The sequence below is a fragment of the Drosophila guanche genome, unplaced genomic scaffold (genome assembly GCF_900245975.1).
Source record: "Drosophila guanche unplaced genomic scaffold, DGUA_6, whole genome shotgun sequence".
NCBI lineage: Eukaryota > Metazoa > Arthropoda > Insecta > Diptera > Drosophilidae > Drosophila > Drosophila guanche.
In genome coordinates, this window is record NW_022995770.1 from 178,360 (window position 1) to 196,633 (window position 18,274).

At 43.3% G+C, this 18,274-nt stretch overlaps 2 protein-coding genes across 4 annotated transcripts in view; one reads left to right on the forward strand and one right to left on the reverse strand.

Annotated features, from left to right (window-relative positions):
• The window catches only part of LOC117591287 (thrombospondin type-1 domain-containing protein 7A), a 178,337-nt gene extending 177,732 nt beyond the window's left edge, over positions 1 to 605 (reverse strand). The window contains exon 1 of the mRNA XM_034284487.1: positions 527 to 605. The gene's annotated coding sequence lies outside the window, so the exon portion shown is untranslated. The remainder of the gene's footprint in view (positions 1 to 526) is intronic.
• A 452-nt stretch (positions 606 to 1,057) lies between these two features.
• Positions 1,058 to 16,432, forward strand: LOC117591285 (SET domain-containing protein SmydA-8). 3 transcript variants are annotated; one of them, XM_034284485.1, is made up of 5 exons: positions 1,058 to 1,075; positions 14,573 to 15,630; positions 15,692 to 15,814; positions 15,875 to 16,068; positions 16,125 to 16,432. In XM_034284485.1, exons 1-5 carry the CDS (start codon positions 1,073 to 1,075, stop codon positions 16,340 to 16,342), a joined length of 1,596 nt encoding a protein of 531 aa, XP_034140376.1. In that variant the 5' UTR covers positions 1,058 to 1,072; the 3' UTR covers positions 16,343 to 16,432. The 3 variants fall into 3 exon arrangements, with proteins under 3 accessions (XP_034140376.1, XP_034140374.1, XP_034140375.1); XM_034284483.1 differs by lacking the exon at positions 1,058 to 1,075 and adding an exon at positions 12,679 to 13,024; XM_034284484.1 differs by lacking the exon at positions 1,058 to 1,075 and adding an exon at positions 12,679 to 13,024 and having other exon boundaries at positions 14,576 to 15,630.
• The last annotated feature ends 1,842 nt before the right edge of the window (positions 16,433 to 18,274 follow it).

Here is an 18,274-nt window from a genome sequence, read left to right on the forward strand (position 1 = left end):
ACACTATTTTCAACAGCCAAAAGAATTATGACATCAAAATCAATTTTCCTAATCAACTTGGGGCTCAACATTTTGACGAAAACGTGTTTGAAAGTTGCATTTTTGTAAAACGAAAACGAAAAATACACAACAAAAACTGTCTTCAGATAAGAGAAGGCCCCGGAGATGCAAAAGTTAAGTAAGCTTAACTGTGGGCGAGTATGTAGCATTTATCCTCTGTGTTTGTGTGTGTTTTTGCGTGTCACAACCCGACATAAATGTCCTTTAATGATTAATAACTTTTTCACTCCTTTTCGCGCGCACACAGATACACAGCCAGAGTAGCGCGGTGCGACAAAGGATGCGGATGCGATATAAAACGGTTAGGTTTCACTTATAAAAAAAATTCAAAACAAAAACACTATCAGATGCGGCTTCGTACTCCCCAGCCGAAATTACATTAAACGCGAAATCAAGTTACCAGCAATAAATGGCACACTAACTCCTTTCCACAGAGGAAGACAACTCGACTCGAACGATTCCTTACGTTATTTTGCTGCACGCGTTGTCTACGCTCCGTTGGGTCGCGTTACGTTCCGCTCCGTTACAAGTGCGCACGATGGGATAGCCGGCCAACGACTGTGCCAGCTGCTGGCCATGTGGTGAGTTATAAGGCATGCTTGGCGCCTTCGGCTTCCCGGTGCGACTCGTGCGACAGGTTCGGCTTGGTCCATCGTCCATTCCATCCACCACGTGCTGGGCCGCCTGTGCATTGAATATATTTTGCAGTCGTTGTCGTCGCCGCTGCGCTGTAGAATTTCGATTTGCTCAGGACCATGAAGAAACTATAAGGAGGCCTCGTCTGTGGCAGAGTTACTTGATGGTTCTGCCCTAGGTTCAGTGCTCGTTTGCTTGTCGACGCGGAAGGTTGGTTGCGGACGAATGTTTTCTTCATGATCAGCACACTCCACTGTCTTTGCCCTCACACTTGCAGCGAGAGCCCTCTCACTCGTACTCTTCACTCGCACGTTTTGCTTTGATTCTCCGACGAGACCTCCTTATAGTTTCTTCATGCTCAGGACCACCGAAGCCGATGGTAAGCTCGTTCCATGGTGAATTTGTGGCTGTTTTTTTTTTTTGGCTCTGACTGCCGGAGCTGCAGGCAATCGCCACATTGCCGTTTAAAGATAATCGGGCGACAAGCTGCAGTGTGCACAAAAACAAGCGATAAAAGCACAGGCGATAATTTTTGTATAAAGCACTCCGCTCCAGTCCAATTTGTTATTTGTTTTGTGTTCTTACTTAAACTATACAACATATAGACACTGTACAGAGTATGTAATAAAATTAACAAACAAAAATGCTTAAAGCCAAATAGGCAAAGTTCAGCTATCCATATTCCAGTTCGATCAAATTACATCCATATTACACCCGGCACTAGTAAATAGGGTATATTGTATTTGTGCACAAAAGTGAAAAAGTGCCGACCACATAAAGTATGTACATATATTCTTGATCAGCATCAACAGCCGAGTCTATATCTGTCTGTCTGCTCGGCTGTCCATCTTGTTGAACGACTGGATCTCAGAGACTATAAAAGCTAAAGCCACCGTATCACACTTTTACAAGTTTATTTAAAAAATTAGCCTGCCCCCGTCCGCCACACAAAGGGCGAAAGTTTGCTGTATCCACAATTTTCAAGATTTTCACAATTTTCTTTGGTATTAGGGAATGACCATATCTATCAGATCACCGAATTGGGAAAAGATTGGATCACTATTATAGCCAGAATGAAGAAATTAATTTTCAGTGGATATTCCAACCCCGTCCAGCAGCTTTATTTTTGTTTTTTGCACGTTATTTTATCCCACACTCCGCTTAGTGTAGTGGGCCGAGCTAAAAGAGCGTGTTGGCGTGAGAAGTGATGTAGATGTAGATCTAGATGACATAAATATGAAGAAAAGATTAAAAAAAAATCCACTAAGGTACAAATGTAGTACTGAGTACCGGGTATACAAATTGTGACTCGTAAAAAGCTTCGCACAAGTCACATCTCTTTTTTATTTCACTGTAATTAAGAAAACTCTTTCTCTCTCTCTCATTCATCTCCGTTTCCCTTAGGACGGGTTAAAAGCAGAAAGATGTTCCAAGCTCTATTCAAAAAGGTCATTGATTAGAAACAACTTGAACGTAGTGCAAGAATTCTAAATGTATCAGGAATTAGCGTTTTTTATACGCTTTCCACTACTTTTTCGGTACCTTTAGCCTTTGGCTCTTAAGTGGTCTCAGGCTTAATATTCTAGACTTTGCATTGAAAAAAACCGCAGCGGTCAGCACTGGAGTCTGGGAGGCCATTCAACGTCGCCTCTCGTGACACTTACAAAACTATCAATTTGATTGACGTGACAATTTTATTAAGCGCTAAAAAACTTATTACCAGACCCGTCGTGCCTTCATTTGGTATTTCCAATTGACTGCGAGCACTTAAGCAGTTAAGCAGTTAAGTTTGTATTTTCTGCCCAAAATGATCAGAACCGTCTAAAGTTCAATCGCACAAGTTCCTATCCACTTCCTCTTGCTTAGCCTGCGTTCTTTCTTCATGTGCGAAGGTATTTATATTTGTTCTGATTGGAATCCTAGGAGGAACTGTTCAATTGTAGTTCATGTTGCCCATTTTGCTGCTGATTTCATTGTTTTTTATGTACTTCGATGCGGACGAACACCAGCAACGAGAACAGAGCCAGCGGGTGTGGGTGTAGAGGGTAAAAACGTAGTTCCGTAGAGAATGGCAATATATAAATTAAGATCGGCTCAGATCATTCTAATAGACAGAATGAAGAAATTAATTTGAAGTGGATTCCCCCGCTCCTTTCCGATGAATCCAACGAGCGTGAGGTGGCTCAAGGGGCCTAGCTGAGGCCACCGGACGGGTCGCAGGTTGCGGATAGCGATCGGCCTACCATGTTTAGGTAGGTCAGCTGTGAATAAGCGGAAATAAACAGCCCAATAAATAAATAAATAGCAACACTGACGATGCGCTTGTGGTGCCGCCTCGTTTAAGTAGCTCACACACTCCCCCTTCCCCACACAACACCTATCCTCATCCTCACCCACCCACCTCAAACCGGGCCGGACTGAGGTGTCATTCGACCCGTGCCGAGAGTCCGCCTGGCTGGGGGCCCGGTGTAAAAACTAGCCCAGTCGTGTACGAAGAGCTCAGGAAAATGCCAGCCCCCTGTTCTAATGATGCCTTACCTGGGCAACGTAGATCTCTGCCCGGCCTGACCGTTCCCCTTCTCTGCATCTCGTGGGATCAGAATGAATTAAAATTTTAGTAATAACAAAAAAAAATAGAAAAATAAAAAAATGAGAGAGACACTCCCCAAACGTCTGAAGGGAGGAATCCCAAGCAGGGAAAGGCAGCGGCCCAAAGGCCTGGCCTAACCCGCTCGATAGCAGGAGAGTCCTGCCCGGTGGACAGCGAGGGAGCGAGCCCGCTGGGGTGGGTGGCACAGCACCCCCCAATACTGACGCCTTGGAGAGGAAGCTAAGCAACATTGCGGCTGCCCGACCTTCTGGCAAAGTAGAGGGGGAGGCTGGGCCATCGACCAGCGCCGAAGCTAAACGGTTCACATACGCCGAAAAGAGGAGTGCAGGGCACATACTCCGTCGGCAGTACGCAAGCACAGAAACCAGCCCCTCAGAGGACTGGCTAAAGAAAGTAAAGTGGGCCTCGAAAGTGCTTCCGAACTTTACTCTGGAACCGCATAAGCCGCCCCAGCAACCAAAAAGGCAGCGCCCTCAAGGGACGCCTGGAAAAGCTGCAAAGCGATCCAGGATACTGCCAAATGTGTCCTTCGCGCAGATTGCCAAGGAGATGACGCTGAAAGGCGTCGTCGACAAAGGCAGCGCGGGCGGAAGAATCCCGGGGAACCAGTGGAAGTGGGTGGAAGCGGCACTGGCCGACCGCTGCTTCGAGCTCCTGGACAAAGACCCCGGCCCACCTCCAGTCTGCAAAGACATGGGATGGTTCCAGGGCAACACGAAAATTATAGCCTGCGAAGATGCGGTAGCGCAAGTAGGCGAAGTTTATCCAGGCGCTAAATTAGCAGCAGTCGACTGGAGCGAAGTGCCCAGCAGACCGATGGCGAGAATTAGGGTGCCGGCCTCCCTAGAGTCGGAGCTGATGCTGGAGTTCGAGGCAATGTGCCGGAACGAAAGCTCCGGCGAGTCGGACGCCGACAATACAGTGGTGGAGATAGGAAAGGATCCCTCTGAGGCTCCTTCAGATAAATCTCCACCACTGTAAAGCAGCAACTGCTGCCCTCCTACTCCGCTTGGAATCGAGCGGAGGCGACGTAGTCCTAATCCAGGAGCCTTGGGTGGTTGGAGACAAGGTCTGTGGATTAGCGACGAAGGACTACAAGCTGATTGTAGCACCTAAGGAAGGTAAAATTCGCACCTGCATTTACCTAGAAAGCACGTAAACATCTTTCTGCTCCAAAATTTTAGCGATGGCGACAACACAGCAGCTAGCCTAGCTGGCTCACGACCAATGTGACCCTCCCAGTGACCTCGTCCGCAAGATAACTAGCGACAGGGAGAGGTCAAACGCAGGCCTACTGATAGGTTGCGATGCTAACGCCCACCATACCCAATGGGGAAGCTCGGTCATAAATGTAAGGGATGAGTAATTTTTCAGCTTCATCCTAAACTCGAATCTGGTTCTCTGTAATCAGGGAAATGACCCCACCTTCATTATAAAGAACCGACAGGAGGTCATAGACCTCACCCTAGTGTACCATACAATACTAGGCCTTATCAAGGCTTGGAGAGTCCTAGAAGAGCACTTTCCTTTCCTTCTCCGACCATAGATACATAGAGACGATAATATCTCTCGAATGCTGATAGTTATATAAACCCCAGGAAAGCCAACAGGGAGGCATATTCTAAAACCCTGGAAGAACTTCTTCCCCCAACAGCATCAACATGCCCTGATACACAAGACGACCTTAACAGTCTTGTAAATAGATTCACGGAGGCATGTAATAAAGCCTTTAAGGCCGCGTGTCCCCCCATCAAACCGAGAGGGAAAAAGAAACCCCCATGGTGGTCGAAGACCATTGAAGTCCTACGTAAAAGCTGCAGAGCTAATGTTAATAGAGCCAAAAACAGCCACGAGGACGATCTATGGGCAGACTACAAGACCAGCCTTGCCCTTTACAAAGAAACTAGGAGAGCGAAAAGAGCCTCCTGGAAAAAATTCTGTACCGAAATCGAAGAAACGGCAGAAAACGAATACCTCTGTGGGATACATCTAGGGTTAGATACCGGAAAGGTAAATCCACGGAAACGGCCCTACATGAAGTGATTGCAGGTATAGAGAAAGCTCTACACCTTAAGGAATACTCCCTAGCAGCCTTCCTCGATATTGAGGGAGCCTTCAACAACGTCGAGCCAGGAGNTGAATGCCCAATAGCTGATAGTTATATAAACCCCAGGAAAGCCAACAGGGAGGCATATTCTAAAACCCTGGAAGAACTTCTTCCCCCAACAGCATCAACATGCCCTGATACACAAGACGACCTTAACAGTCTTGTAAATAGATTCACGGAGGCATGTAATAAAGCCTTTAAGGCCGCGTGTCCCCCCATCAAACCGAGAGGGAAAAAGAAACCCCCATGGTGGTCGAAGACCATTGAAGTCCTACGTAAAAGCTGCAGAGCTAATGTTAATAGAGCCAAAAACAGCCACGAGGACGATCTATGGGCAGACTACAAGACCAGCCTTGCCCTTTACAAAGAAACTAGGAGAGCGAAAAGAGCCTCCTGGAAAAAATTCTGTACCGAAATCGAAGAAACGGCAGAAAACGAATACCTCTGTGGGATACATCTAGGGTTAGATACCGGAAAGGTAAATCCACGGAAACGGCCCTACATGAAGTGATTGCAGGTATAGAGAAAGCTCTACACCTTAAGGAATACTCCCTAGAAGCCTCCCTCGATATTGAGGGAGCCTTCAACAACGTCGAGCCAGGAGCCATTACGGTGGCTATGACTGACCTGTGGGTGGACTGCCACTTGGTGATGCTCATCGATCAATTGCTCACATGCAGGACGGTGACATCATCAATGGGTTCGTCCACTCAGACAAGGTATGTAAACAGAGGCACCCCGGAAGGAGGTGTCCTGTCTCCCCTCCTATGGAACATTGTAGTCAATAAGATTCTATGTGACTTGGAGGGGGGTGGTTGCAAAGTAGTGGCATATGCAGACGACGTTGTCCTTATGTTCACGGGAAAATTCCCCCAAACACTCTGTGATCTTATGACCACAAAACTTGCTCGATTGTCAGAATAGACAAGATCGTGCGGATTAGGTGTAAATGCCTCGAAAACGGAACTTGTGCTATTCACTAACATGTACAAAACTCCGCCACTCAACCCCCCAACACTAAACAAATGTAGGTTAACCTTTAGCGACAGTGCCAGTTACCTTTCGTTGGTAATAGACAGGAAGTTCAATTGGAACCTAAATACGAAAGAAAGAGTGAAGAAGGCCACTATGGCCCTATACACCTGCAAAAAAGCCATCGGACTAAAATGGGGTATGAACCCACGTATAGTCCAATGGATATATCGAGCTGTTGCCCAACCAATACTGCTCTACGGAGTCACAGTATGGTGGCCGGCTCTGTCACAAAAAGACAATCACCGCTCAACTGGCAAAGGTCCAACGAACGGCCACTCTTTGCATCAGAGGCGCTCTCCGCACCACACCAAATGACCCACTAAATGCCATTCTATGCCTGCAGGGCATAGATCTTGCTGGGAAGGAACAGGCATCAAGGGCAGCAATACGTCTGCGAGATTCGGACCTATGGACGTCACGACCATATGGTCACTCAGCGATCCTTAGGGACACTAATAAATAACCTCATAGGACTGATTATTGCGTTCGCAGAGAGTACACAGCCACCCCCTCGAGGCTATAACCACTTGCAAGCTCAAAATAAAGGAGTACTATACCCTGCAAACAACCAACAGATGGCAAATGGTCACGGGCTGTCGCATCACCCGACAAACGTGGCCAGACATCTCGAGAAAACGAACCGCCGAACTATGCAAACTAAGCAGACATAGGTGCAGCATAGTCATTCGCTCTCTTACAGGGCACTGTCTAATAGTACTAAGCGAACAACTCATAGAGACTTCAAACTGACCTAAAACTTGCTGCCTTATCAGTATAGTGGATTGGCTCCCAGTGCCTTCGGTTCTTGGTGAGAGATCCTTCGGCTGAGAGAGTTTGGCGTTGGCTCTCTTGAGCATTGAACGCAAATCGACTCTCGCAAAAACAAACTTTGGTTTTTCCTTTTCAAGTCTGCTTCGTAATTGCTTGTGTGCGGTGACACATATGTACATACATAAATGATGGCAATACGTGTATCTATTCTCGACTTCATATGCGTTTTCATTTTTAGCGCTTGAGACGTTTGGCAATTTCGTGTTGCTTCTAAGCTCACATACCCACCACATACCCTGCCATCTTGAATTGCATTTAAGCAACAGTGTTCGTCACTAGCTAGTTTGGAGGGCTAGAGTTTGATATCCAGTGTAATTTTGTTTTATAATAAAAACTCCTATGGAGAATGCCTGGTGGGACAAAAAATTCGATTATCTTGGATTTTTAAGCTGTTTTAATTGGTGCTACGAGTTTTTCTTATAGAATCTTGCCCTGCTTAACATAAAAATATAAACATAAAAACACATAAAAAAAAAAAATAAAAACCGATTTTTCCTTTAAAAAAAGGCGGTGGCACGCCCATTTCCTCAAAAAACATGCCACTTGCTATTCTTAACTAATAGCAAAAAACTATATCAAAATATCTTATTTCGTTCGCGAGTTATTAATTTAGGACAACAAAAGTGGTCATTGGGACCATAGTGCACTGCCATGACGTGATGGATACCCGAGCACCCCCGCCTGAATATTTATACACATTTATGATTTTCAATATCATTATATTCTGGGAAAAAGTGATTTAAAATGAGAACACCCCTCTCTCACTCTCTCTCTCTCTCTCTCTCTCTCTGATGCCACAACCGGCAGCTGGAAGAAGTGGCCTAAGGGCGTTGTGTGCGCACTATGTGCATCCATATGTACATTATATTCTGGGAAAAAGTGATTTAAAATGAGAACACCCCTCTCTCACTCTCTCTCTCTCTCTCTCTCTCTCTCTGATGCCACAACCGGCAGCTGGAAGAAGTGGCCTAAGGGCGTTGTGTGCGCACTATGTGCATCCATATGTACATCCATTCGTACATACATTAGCTGATCACTTTCCAACAAGATCCATGAAAGCGTCCCACAACCAGCCCCTATTCCATGTAAAGTAGGTATGTACATACATATGTACATATTGCGGATACCAATAGTACTCATAAAGTACAGGGAATAACAGTGGATCATATAAACGGACAAGACTCGTGTGAAACCAATTGATATAATTACTCTCTCACATATGACGAATGTATGTACATAAGGATGTATGTATTCATACATACATACATATATCAGACCACAAATATCCCATGGGTAGTCTAGCACTAGTCATGCAACGTAACGCGAATTATGTGGCTTTCGCAGATGATTTGCTTAAGGGGAAAGACTATGTAGTCCATGTATAATTTTTCAAAATTATCTAGGACAGTGGAATCAAAATATCACTGCTTTGAGCTGGAGTCAATACGTATTTGGTACGTATATATGTATGTACATACATATGTATGTATCCATATTTATGTCTCTCTAAATCTGTATGCCCATTTTGATATGAAAAATCATATTTTCAAAGAAGAACATTTATTTTTGGATTCTTGTATATACGAGTATCTGCAGAATACGTTACAATTTCAAAATCCGAGCTAATAAAAGTTGAACAAATATACCGCTAGCCGAAATATCAGATTTTCTTTTTGAACTTTCTCATCATGTTAGAGAGACTTATGATAGATAATGGTAAAGGAAAATATTATTAAAACGAGTAGGAACGTGACAGGCTTTGTACGCGTTGTACATATTCAGATGTGTTCAATGAAATAGTAATGCTGCACCTCCTCACATTCAAAGACATTTTTGAGACATTTTCAGACTTTCAAATTGAACAAGTGATTTTTAAATAGACTGAAATGTAGGCATTAAAAAACCAAAGAAGTCCCTACATATTCGGATTTGATCTTCTTGTTTTTCATAACTTTTGACGGATACCCTTAAAAAGATCTGTTCAAAATAATTAAAAAACACAGCAAATATATTTAAAAAAGTCTTCATCAGTAAGCTTAATATACATATATTAAAAGAAATGTTTGAACATAGCGGTATTTTTATACCCGGTACTCGAAGAGTAAATAGGGTATTTTGTATTTGTGCGAATAACAGCTGTACGTAACGCACAGAAGGAAACGTTTCCGACCCCATAAAGTATTTATATTCTTGATCAGCATCAATAACCGAGTCTATTTCTGTCTGTCTGTCTGTCTGTCCGTCTGTACGTCCGTCCGTCTTGTTGAGCACCTGGATATCAGAGACTATAAAAGCTAGAGCCACCAAATTTTGTATCCAGACTTCTGTATGCTCACACTGTTACAATCAGGGATGGTAATCATTATAAGCGGTATAAAAAAATTATACGATAATGATTACTTTTAAAGTTATATCGAAATATTCACAATATAATGACTAATTTTTAGTTATATTTTACTAATCAATCAATAATAAGCAAAAAACTAAAACTCAAGAAATAATAATTAGTCGTTAATTTTTTGCTCAAAAATAAAACTCAACTTTAAATTGTGACTCCATCTTACGTAGGAAATGGAAAAGTTGTATTTATTCTTCATCAGTGATACAAGAGCAACCATAATAAAACAAAAATTAAAAAAAGCTGCACACTAATATTTTATTGGACACAGTTGTTTGTACGAACATACACGATAATCATAGCCAAGATCAGCCACACGCATAACAGTAAAAAGATCTCTTATCCTTAGAAGCAGAATTTGTTGTGCTGAGTTGTTGATGAACTCATTTGCCGAATATGACTGCCCACTTTTCTTTGGAGCTGAAGCTGCTTTATGCAAAATTCAAAATTATTATTATTTTTTTTTTCTCTCTTTATATTTACAATCTGTTTTTTTAAACAATAAGTAAATTGCACTGGGAAATATTTTAATTATACCCGGGACTCGAAGACTCGAAGGAAACGTTTCCTTCTGTGCGTTACGTACAGCTGTTATTCGCACAAATACAAAATACCCTATTTACTCTTCGAGTACCGGGTATAAAAATACCGCTATGTTCAAACATTTCTTTTAATATAAATATATGTATATAAAGCTTACTGATAAAGACTTTTTTAAATAGATATGCTGTGTTTTTGAATTATTTTGAACAGCTCTTTTTAAGGGTATCCGTCAAAAGTTATGAAAAACAAGAAGATCAAATCCGAATATGTAGGGACTTCTTTGGTTTTTTAATGCCTACATTTCAGTCTATTTAAAAATCACTTGTTCAATTTGAAAGTCTGAAAATGTCTCAAAAATGTCTTTGAATGTGAGGAGGTGCAGCATTACTATTTCATTGAACACATCTGAATATGTACAACGCGTACAAAGCCTGTCACGTTCCTACTCGTTTTAATAATATTTTCCTTTACCATTATCTATCATAAGTCTCTCTAACATGATGAGAAAGTTCAAAAAGAAAATCTGATATTTCGGCTAGCGGTATATTTGTTCAACTTTTATTAGCTCGGATTTTGAAATTGTAACGTATTCTGCAGATACTCGTATATACAAGAATCCAAAAATAAATGTTCTTCTTTGAAAATATGATTTTTCATATCAAAATGGGCATACAGATTTAGAGAGACATAAATATGGATACATACATATGTATTTACATACATATATACGTACCAAATACGTATTGACTCCAGCTCAAAGCAGTGATATTTTGATTCCAATGTCCTAGATAATTTTGAAAAATTATACATGGACTACATAGTCTTTCCCCTTAAGCAAATCATCTGCGAAAGCCACATAAGTCGCGTCACGTTGCATGACTAGTGAATACATACATCCTTATGTACATACATTCGTCATATGTGAGAGAGTAATTATATCAATTGGTTTCACACGAGTCTTGTCCGTTTATATGATCCACTGTTATTCCCTGTACTTTATGAGTACTATTGGTATCCGCAATATGTACATATGTATGTACATACCTACTTTACATGGAACAGGGGCTGGTTGTGGGACGCTTTCTTGGATCTTGTTGGAAAGTGATCAGCTAATGTATATACGTATGGATGTGTGTACATATGGATGCACATAGTGCGCACACAACGCCCTTAGGCCACTTCTTCCAGCTGCCGGTTGTGGCATCAGAGAGAGAGAGAGAGAGTGAGAGAGGGGTGTTCTCATTTTAAATCACTTTTTCCCAGAATATAATGATTTTGAAAATCATAAATGTGTATAAATATTCAGGCGGGGGTGCTCGGGTGTCCATCACGCCATGGCAGTGCACTATGGTCCCAATGACCACTTTTGTTGTCCTAAATTATTAACTCGCGAACGAAATAAGATATTTTGATATAGTTTTTTGCTATTAGTTAAGAATAGCAAGTGGCATGTTTTTTGAGGAAATGGGCGTGCCACCGCCTTTTTTAAGGGAAAAATCGGTTTTTATTTTTTTTCTCAAAATGTTAGAAGCAAAATAATTATAGGAATATTTTAAGCAGGGCAAGATTCTACAAAAAAAAGTCGTAGCACCAATTAAAACAGCTTAAAAATCCAAGATAATCGAATTTTTTGTCCCACCAGGCATTCTCCATAGGAGTTTTCATTATAAAATAACATTACACTGGATATCAAATTCTAGCCCTCCAAACTAGCTAGTGACTAATACTGCGGCTTAAATGCAATGCAATATGGCACCCAACTTCACAATATTCTTTTTCATTGTGTTCCAAACGGCGAAAAAACATTGAAATTTCTCATTTGAGGTTATGATCTATAAATGCAAATTGTAAGAGTTGTGGTCAAATGTGGCTTTTCTGACTATATACATTTTAACAATCATTTATTGCTCTACGACACACAATAGGTTTTAAGGTGGCACTTTATTAGAAAAACCTTTTTCAAAAATTAGTTTTTAGTACGAACTGATACACATTGAAGGCCTCACTTTAACATACAATTACGAAGACATCGCCAACTACTAGATACCGTCTACATTACAAAACACGTAGTTTTACTACTGAATAAAATGCATTCAAGAAATTGTATCAGTTAGTCGTATTTTTCAATTTATGAGATATTTAAAACTGCAATAAAATTGGTACTTTTTCACTGCACATGCTGTGTAATAATGACCGCTGGGTTTCACAGCTGATTTTGCGAAGGTGGCGCCGTCTATCCAAATTTCTGGTACGCAACTTTAATGGTCACTCTTTTCCTAATACAGTGCGCCAAAAACCACGTCTTGGTTTTAACTTTTAAAAATAAGCTTATGGCCAAGAAAAGTGGTCATTGGGACCATAGTGCAGTGCCTCGACCGTGCCGTGGTAGTGGTGTGCGCCGCTGTGCGAGTCCCCGCCTTGGGCCACGTTGCCAACAACGTGACACAGCGCCGTCTCCCAGAGCTCGACGACATCTCGACAGTTGCAGTTTGTCCGTAGCGGTTCTAACAACGCGTTGCCAGAACTGGCAGAACTTGGGTTTTCCTCATTCCGCATTTCCCAATCGCTGTCATATCGACATACGGCATTCTTACGTGTTTGCATACATATGTACTTTGTGCGGCTAACAGGCGTAATTAATTGCCAAGTTGCTGGACATATGTACATATCAAGTGCGGGCAGGCCTCTGAGTTCTCAGTGTTCGCAGCTCAAAAATTATCACTTAAAATCAATTAGGAGCCGGAGTGAACACACAACCACGTCAAATTTAATCACAAATAAAGCGATGCCAGGAAGGAAAAAAGTAAACAACGCAGGTGGTAGTGGACGGACGGATGGTCGTGAGAGTGGGGTGGAAAGGGGGGGGGAGGCCATTAATTTGCCGCACAGCCAAAAGCAAACACGAGTATTGCAAGTAAAGCCGAAACACTTTAAATACACATATGTATGTATGTATGTACTGCATTCACATTAACATATGCATACATATCTATGTATGTATGCACATGCGTATATTAGGATTTACATATATATGTATGGATTAATTTATGTGTGTATGTATGAATGTACAGGCATGACATTTAATGACATAGCAAATAAAGTACACGAGTAAAAGAATTCCGCATTTTTCGCTCCGCCATTTGCCCACTCCGACCCAATAAATACCAAAACCCAACCATGTATGTAGTTCCTTGAATAAAAGTAATATACATACATATATACATTTATGTATAAGTAATTAAGACATAAATATGTACATATTGCACATATGCACAAATTCTTCACCCGACACCAGCCAGAAAATCTATTTTGGATGTTTTGTTTTCTCTTTTGATTATATTGTTGTTATTTTTTATACGCGGTACTCGAAGAGTAAATAGGGTATATTGTATTTATGGGGAATAACGCACAGAAGGAAACGTTTATGACCCCATAAAGTATATATATTCTTGAACAGCATCAATAGCCGAGTCGATAGAGCCATGTCTGTCTGTCCGTCTTGTTTGTCGGCTAATTCTCAGAGACTTGAAGAGCTAGAGCCACCAAATTTTGGCTCCAGACTGCTGTATGCTCACACTGTTACAAGTGTATTTCAAAAATGAGCCCCGCCCCCTTCCGCCACCGCAAAAGGGTGAAAACCTCCCAAACCTATAATTTTAGAGATAAAAGAAAACTAAAAACGCCATTCCTTAGGGTATGACCATATATATCAGATCACCGATCCGATTGGACCATTATTATAGCCACAATAAAAAAAAAAATTTTCAGTTTCTAAACACACCCTGTCCCGCAGCTTTTGTTGGTTTTTTTCACATTCTCTCATTTACACTCTGCTTCCTGCAGTGTGCGGCAGCTGCCTCTGCCTCTGCCTCGTCTCTGCCTCTGCCATGACTCTGCAGTGTTTGGCTCTAGGGAAGGGGGGCGAGCTAGTGGATCGTGTTGGCGTGAGAAGTGTTGTAGATGTAGATGACCGATGATGTACATGTATGTACATATGTACATACATACACACATACCTACATATGTATGTATGTATTTTCATAGGCATGTAGTTTTAGGTGCATACGTATGTATGTATAATTCAGTGGGTAAACCTTCATAGTTTCACTCATATGGAACACCTACCAGAATTGGCGACATGATGATTGCCATTTAATTTTCAGCTGTTGACAGAGGAAGACGGAGCTTCAGTTCGACCACCAACGAGCAGTCCAGAGGCTAGGTGAAAGACGACAAACGAAAGGGGACCGAATGATTTATGAGCGAGGGCAAGGGATGGCAATTAGAATACAATTAGCAGAGGCTGGCCGCCAATTCAATCGTCACTAATGAGCACTTTTGTTTCCTGCAGCAGCTCCACCACAAAAGCAACAAAGCCAAGCACCAGCCTCACCAGAGAGCGGAGAAGAACGGCAACGGAAAGCAGAGCCAGTCGGAGAAGCAGTATGCGAATGGCCCCACGCCTGACCCCGGCCCCTTCCGCATTGCACAGTCCGAGGTGTATGGCCGCTATCTGGTGGCAAACCGGCAGCTTGAGGCGGGCGAGCTGCTTATCACGGAGGAGCCACTGGTCATCGGTCCGTGCGTGAGTGGGGACTCCGTGTGCTTGGGTTGCTACCAGCCGGTGGGGCTCGGGAGGGACCAGTTCCGGTGCCCTGGGTGCGGGTGGCCGCTGTGTGAGGCCAGTTGCCCGGGCCTGGGACGACGCGTCGGCCACACCACCGAGGAGTGCGCTCTGTACGGGGAGCGGAGGCCGGCCTTCGCGGAGTTGCTCAGCGATCGCACAAGCCCGTCGAGTGTGAGGGACCTGTACGAGTTGGTGATGGTCGTGCGTATTCTGCTGATGCGCACACATGCTCCGGAACAGTTCGCTCTGATTGCCCGCATGGAGTCGCACACGGAGGAGAGGCGCAAGAACGCTGCGCTCTGGTCACACTACGAGCAGAATGTGGTAGGACGTCTGCGCGACGAGTGGAAGCTAGGGGATCTGGCGTCGGAGGAGGGGGCTCGGTCAGTGCACGAGATCTGCGGCATCCTCGACGTCAACTGCTTCGAGATCGGCCAGAAGGGGGCCAAGGCGCGGACACTATATCCAAGCGCCTTCCTGCTCGCCCACGACTGCAGCCCGAACACCGCGCACACCGACGACCCCCGGTCCTTCGCCATCCTGTTGCGCACATCGCGGCGCGTTCGCGAGAATGAGGCCTTGACGCTCAGCTATGCGTACACGCTTCAGGGAACCCTGAAGCGACGCTCGTTTATGTACGAGGGCAAGCTGTTCTGGTGCCGCTGCCGTCGCTGCGCCGACCCGCAGGAGCTCGGAAGTGACTGCAGTGCGATTGTATGCCGCGCCTGCCAGCAGGGCACGGTCCGCGCGGTCGCGCCCCTGGAGCAGACTGCCGACTGGGCGTGAGTAAAGGGGCTCTTCGTGGGTTAAACTCCGGGGCTAACAAACCTAATATCCGGGCAGCTGCGATCGCTGCGACCACCAAACGAAGGTCCTCGACCTGGAGCGCCAAATGGACCACATCAACAACGATCTGGAGGCCATCGACGTTCACGACATACCCGGACTGGAGAACTTCCTCGTACGGTGCGTATCAGATCTTATCAGATTCCATCATGGAATCCTTCATCAATAATTTTTGAGTAGCTACCGGAAAACTCTGCGCCCCAACCACTACCTTCTGCTCTCGGCCAAGTTCTCTCTGTGCCAGATCTACGGTCGCATTAAGGGCTACCTTCTGCCCGAAATGTCCCACCAGGACATAGTTCGCAAGGAGCGCTACTGCCGGGAGTTCCTGGCCATAATCGACTTGCTGGAGCCAGGTCTGACCCGCCTTAGAGGTGAGTTTCTACAAGCCCTCTGTTCCCTTTTGAAGTCCTCACTCTGGTTGATTCAGGACTCATCATGTACGAGCTACACGCCCCGGTAATGGTATTGGCGCAGATGGGCCTGCAGAGTGGTCAGATCTCGCGGCCGGACTTTCAACGCAGGGTCAAGGAGGTAGCCAAGCTGCTGCAGAACAGCCGCGACATCCTGCTATTGGAACCGGAGGGGTCCAGCGAGCACGAAATGGGCCTGGCTGCTGCCGATGCTTTCTCCAAAATGGGCCTTTAAACAACTAACTTAAGCAGTAATAAACGTTGTAAAAACCCTCTGATGTGAGACTAAATTTAATACGGTCAATTACACTGCTCGTTTTCTCAAGGAACGAACATGACTGTTTCTGTTCGATTTGGGGCATTCCTTCCTTATCTGCTCCAACCACCTCATCCCACTTCAATTCCTCCCACTCAAAAAACAGACTTCCTTCATAGTCTGACTTGGTGAGCTCAGCATACTTTTTATAGATAGCTTTACATCTTGGTCACACATTATTCTTTTACCGAAACCTGGTTAAAGCCGAACATTCTCAGTTCGGAAGTTTTGGCAGATCGGTACACAATTTGTAGGAATAATCGTTCGTCTCGACATGTAGGAGGGGTTCTGATTGCAGTTGAATCTCTCTTCACGTCGGAGCTTTTCACAGTCCAGGTTTCACAAGACCTGGAATTCCTCTGTGTCGGACTGATTCTTCCGCCGAATTCGCATGTCTTAATATTCAAGCAGCACTTCTCAGCCTCAAAAACGGGTTCTTCCTCGCTATCTAATAAAGACCATTTAATAGTTCTTCGGGATTTCAACCTGCAAGGTTCTGTTTGCTCTTCGGTTAACGAGTCATGACATGACTTAGTTTGTGGATTTTTCTAGACCTGTTCCTGTCTCAAGTCAACCATGTACAAAACTCCTTGGGTCGATTGCTTGATCTGCGCTTTGCCTCGGATCTGACCGAGGCGTTATTAACACGAGCACTTCCGCTCACTATACCTGAAGACTCCTATCATCCTACTTTCGAAGTGCCAGTAGATATAGGACCTACCGTATCGGATCGGGAGGTAGACTATTTGAACGCGTCCGCTGCTTTCGTAAAGCCGAGTTTACGTATTTCTATAAATTACACCACTCCACTATGGATAAAAAGCCCTGATAACAAAGTTTATATACAAGTAAAAATATGAATATAATAGGTCGAGATATTTAAACTCATTGCTAATACATGTTTTTTTTATAGTTATGTGTTGTTATTTAATTATCCAATGTTTTGTTAGTGTGTCTTTTTAGCTTGGTACTAACAATTGCACCTGTTTTCTGTGGAACATTACTTTTGCACAGCACACCACTGAACAGAGGTTCAAGTTACATGTTATTAACCAAATATTATAGAATCATGTGGTGTTAATGCTTATTGCCCGTTTTTGCCCCTTTTCGAAAAATTTTAAATTTCTCAGATATTTATGAGTTCACTCATGCAGCGCTGCTGGAGGACTGGACCAACAACAATCGTGAAGCAGACGCAATAGAATGTTATAGTTTAAAGAGTATTGACAAAAACTGACTAACTAAAGATGAAAATATTACAATTCAATCGAAAATTATCCAATTTATTGCTTAGTTAAACAAGTACTAAGCCAAATTAAATTGGACGTTGAAGCGATTCCAATCAAATTACTTGTAACCAAACAATCATTCAATCAGTCAATCAAATAAATATTTTTGAAAAGTTCTAAAATGTATTAAAGGATCTTTTATCATAATTAATCTTATGAATACCTTTTTTTATAATAAATACGACGTAAATGGGTTCCAGTTCGTATGGAGGTAGGCGGAGTCCAAATGAATTCATTTTGTTTCCGAAATTCTACTTTAGTCTAACGAACATTCATGCCAATCTGTAGAGCTCTAGCTCTTTTGGTTTGGCTAATGCCAAAAAAAACGGTCTTTTTACCCATAGTGCACTCGACAAAATCCAACTTTTTTTTTCCGTTTCGAACCAAAGCGACTTCTTCTCAAAAGCCTCACACTTTTTTAAAGAATTATGGTTTTTTTTCTATAGCAGAACTTTTATTTAAAGAATTTTAAAAGTCTGTTATTTTTTTGTAACGTTTTTTTAGAGGTAGCGCTATTTTAAGGTACCTTGAGTAGCCGATGCGTCCGATGGTCGCAGGCAAC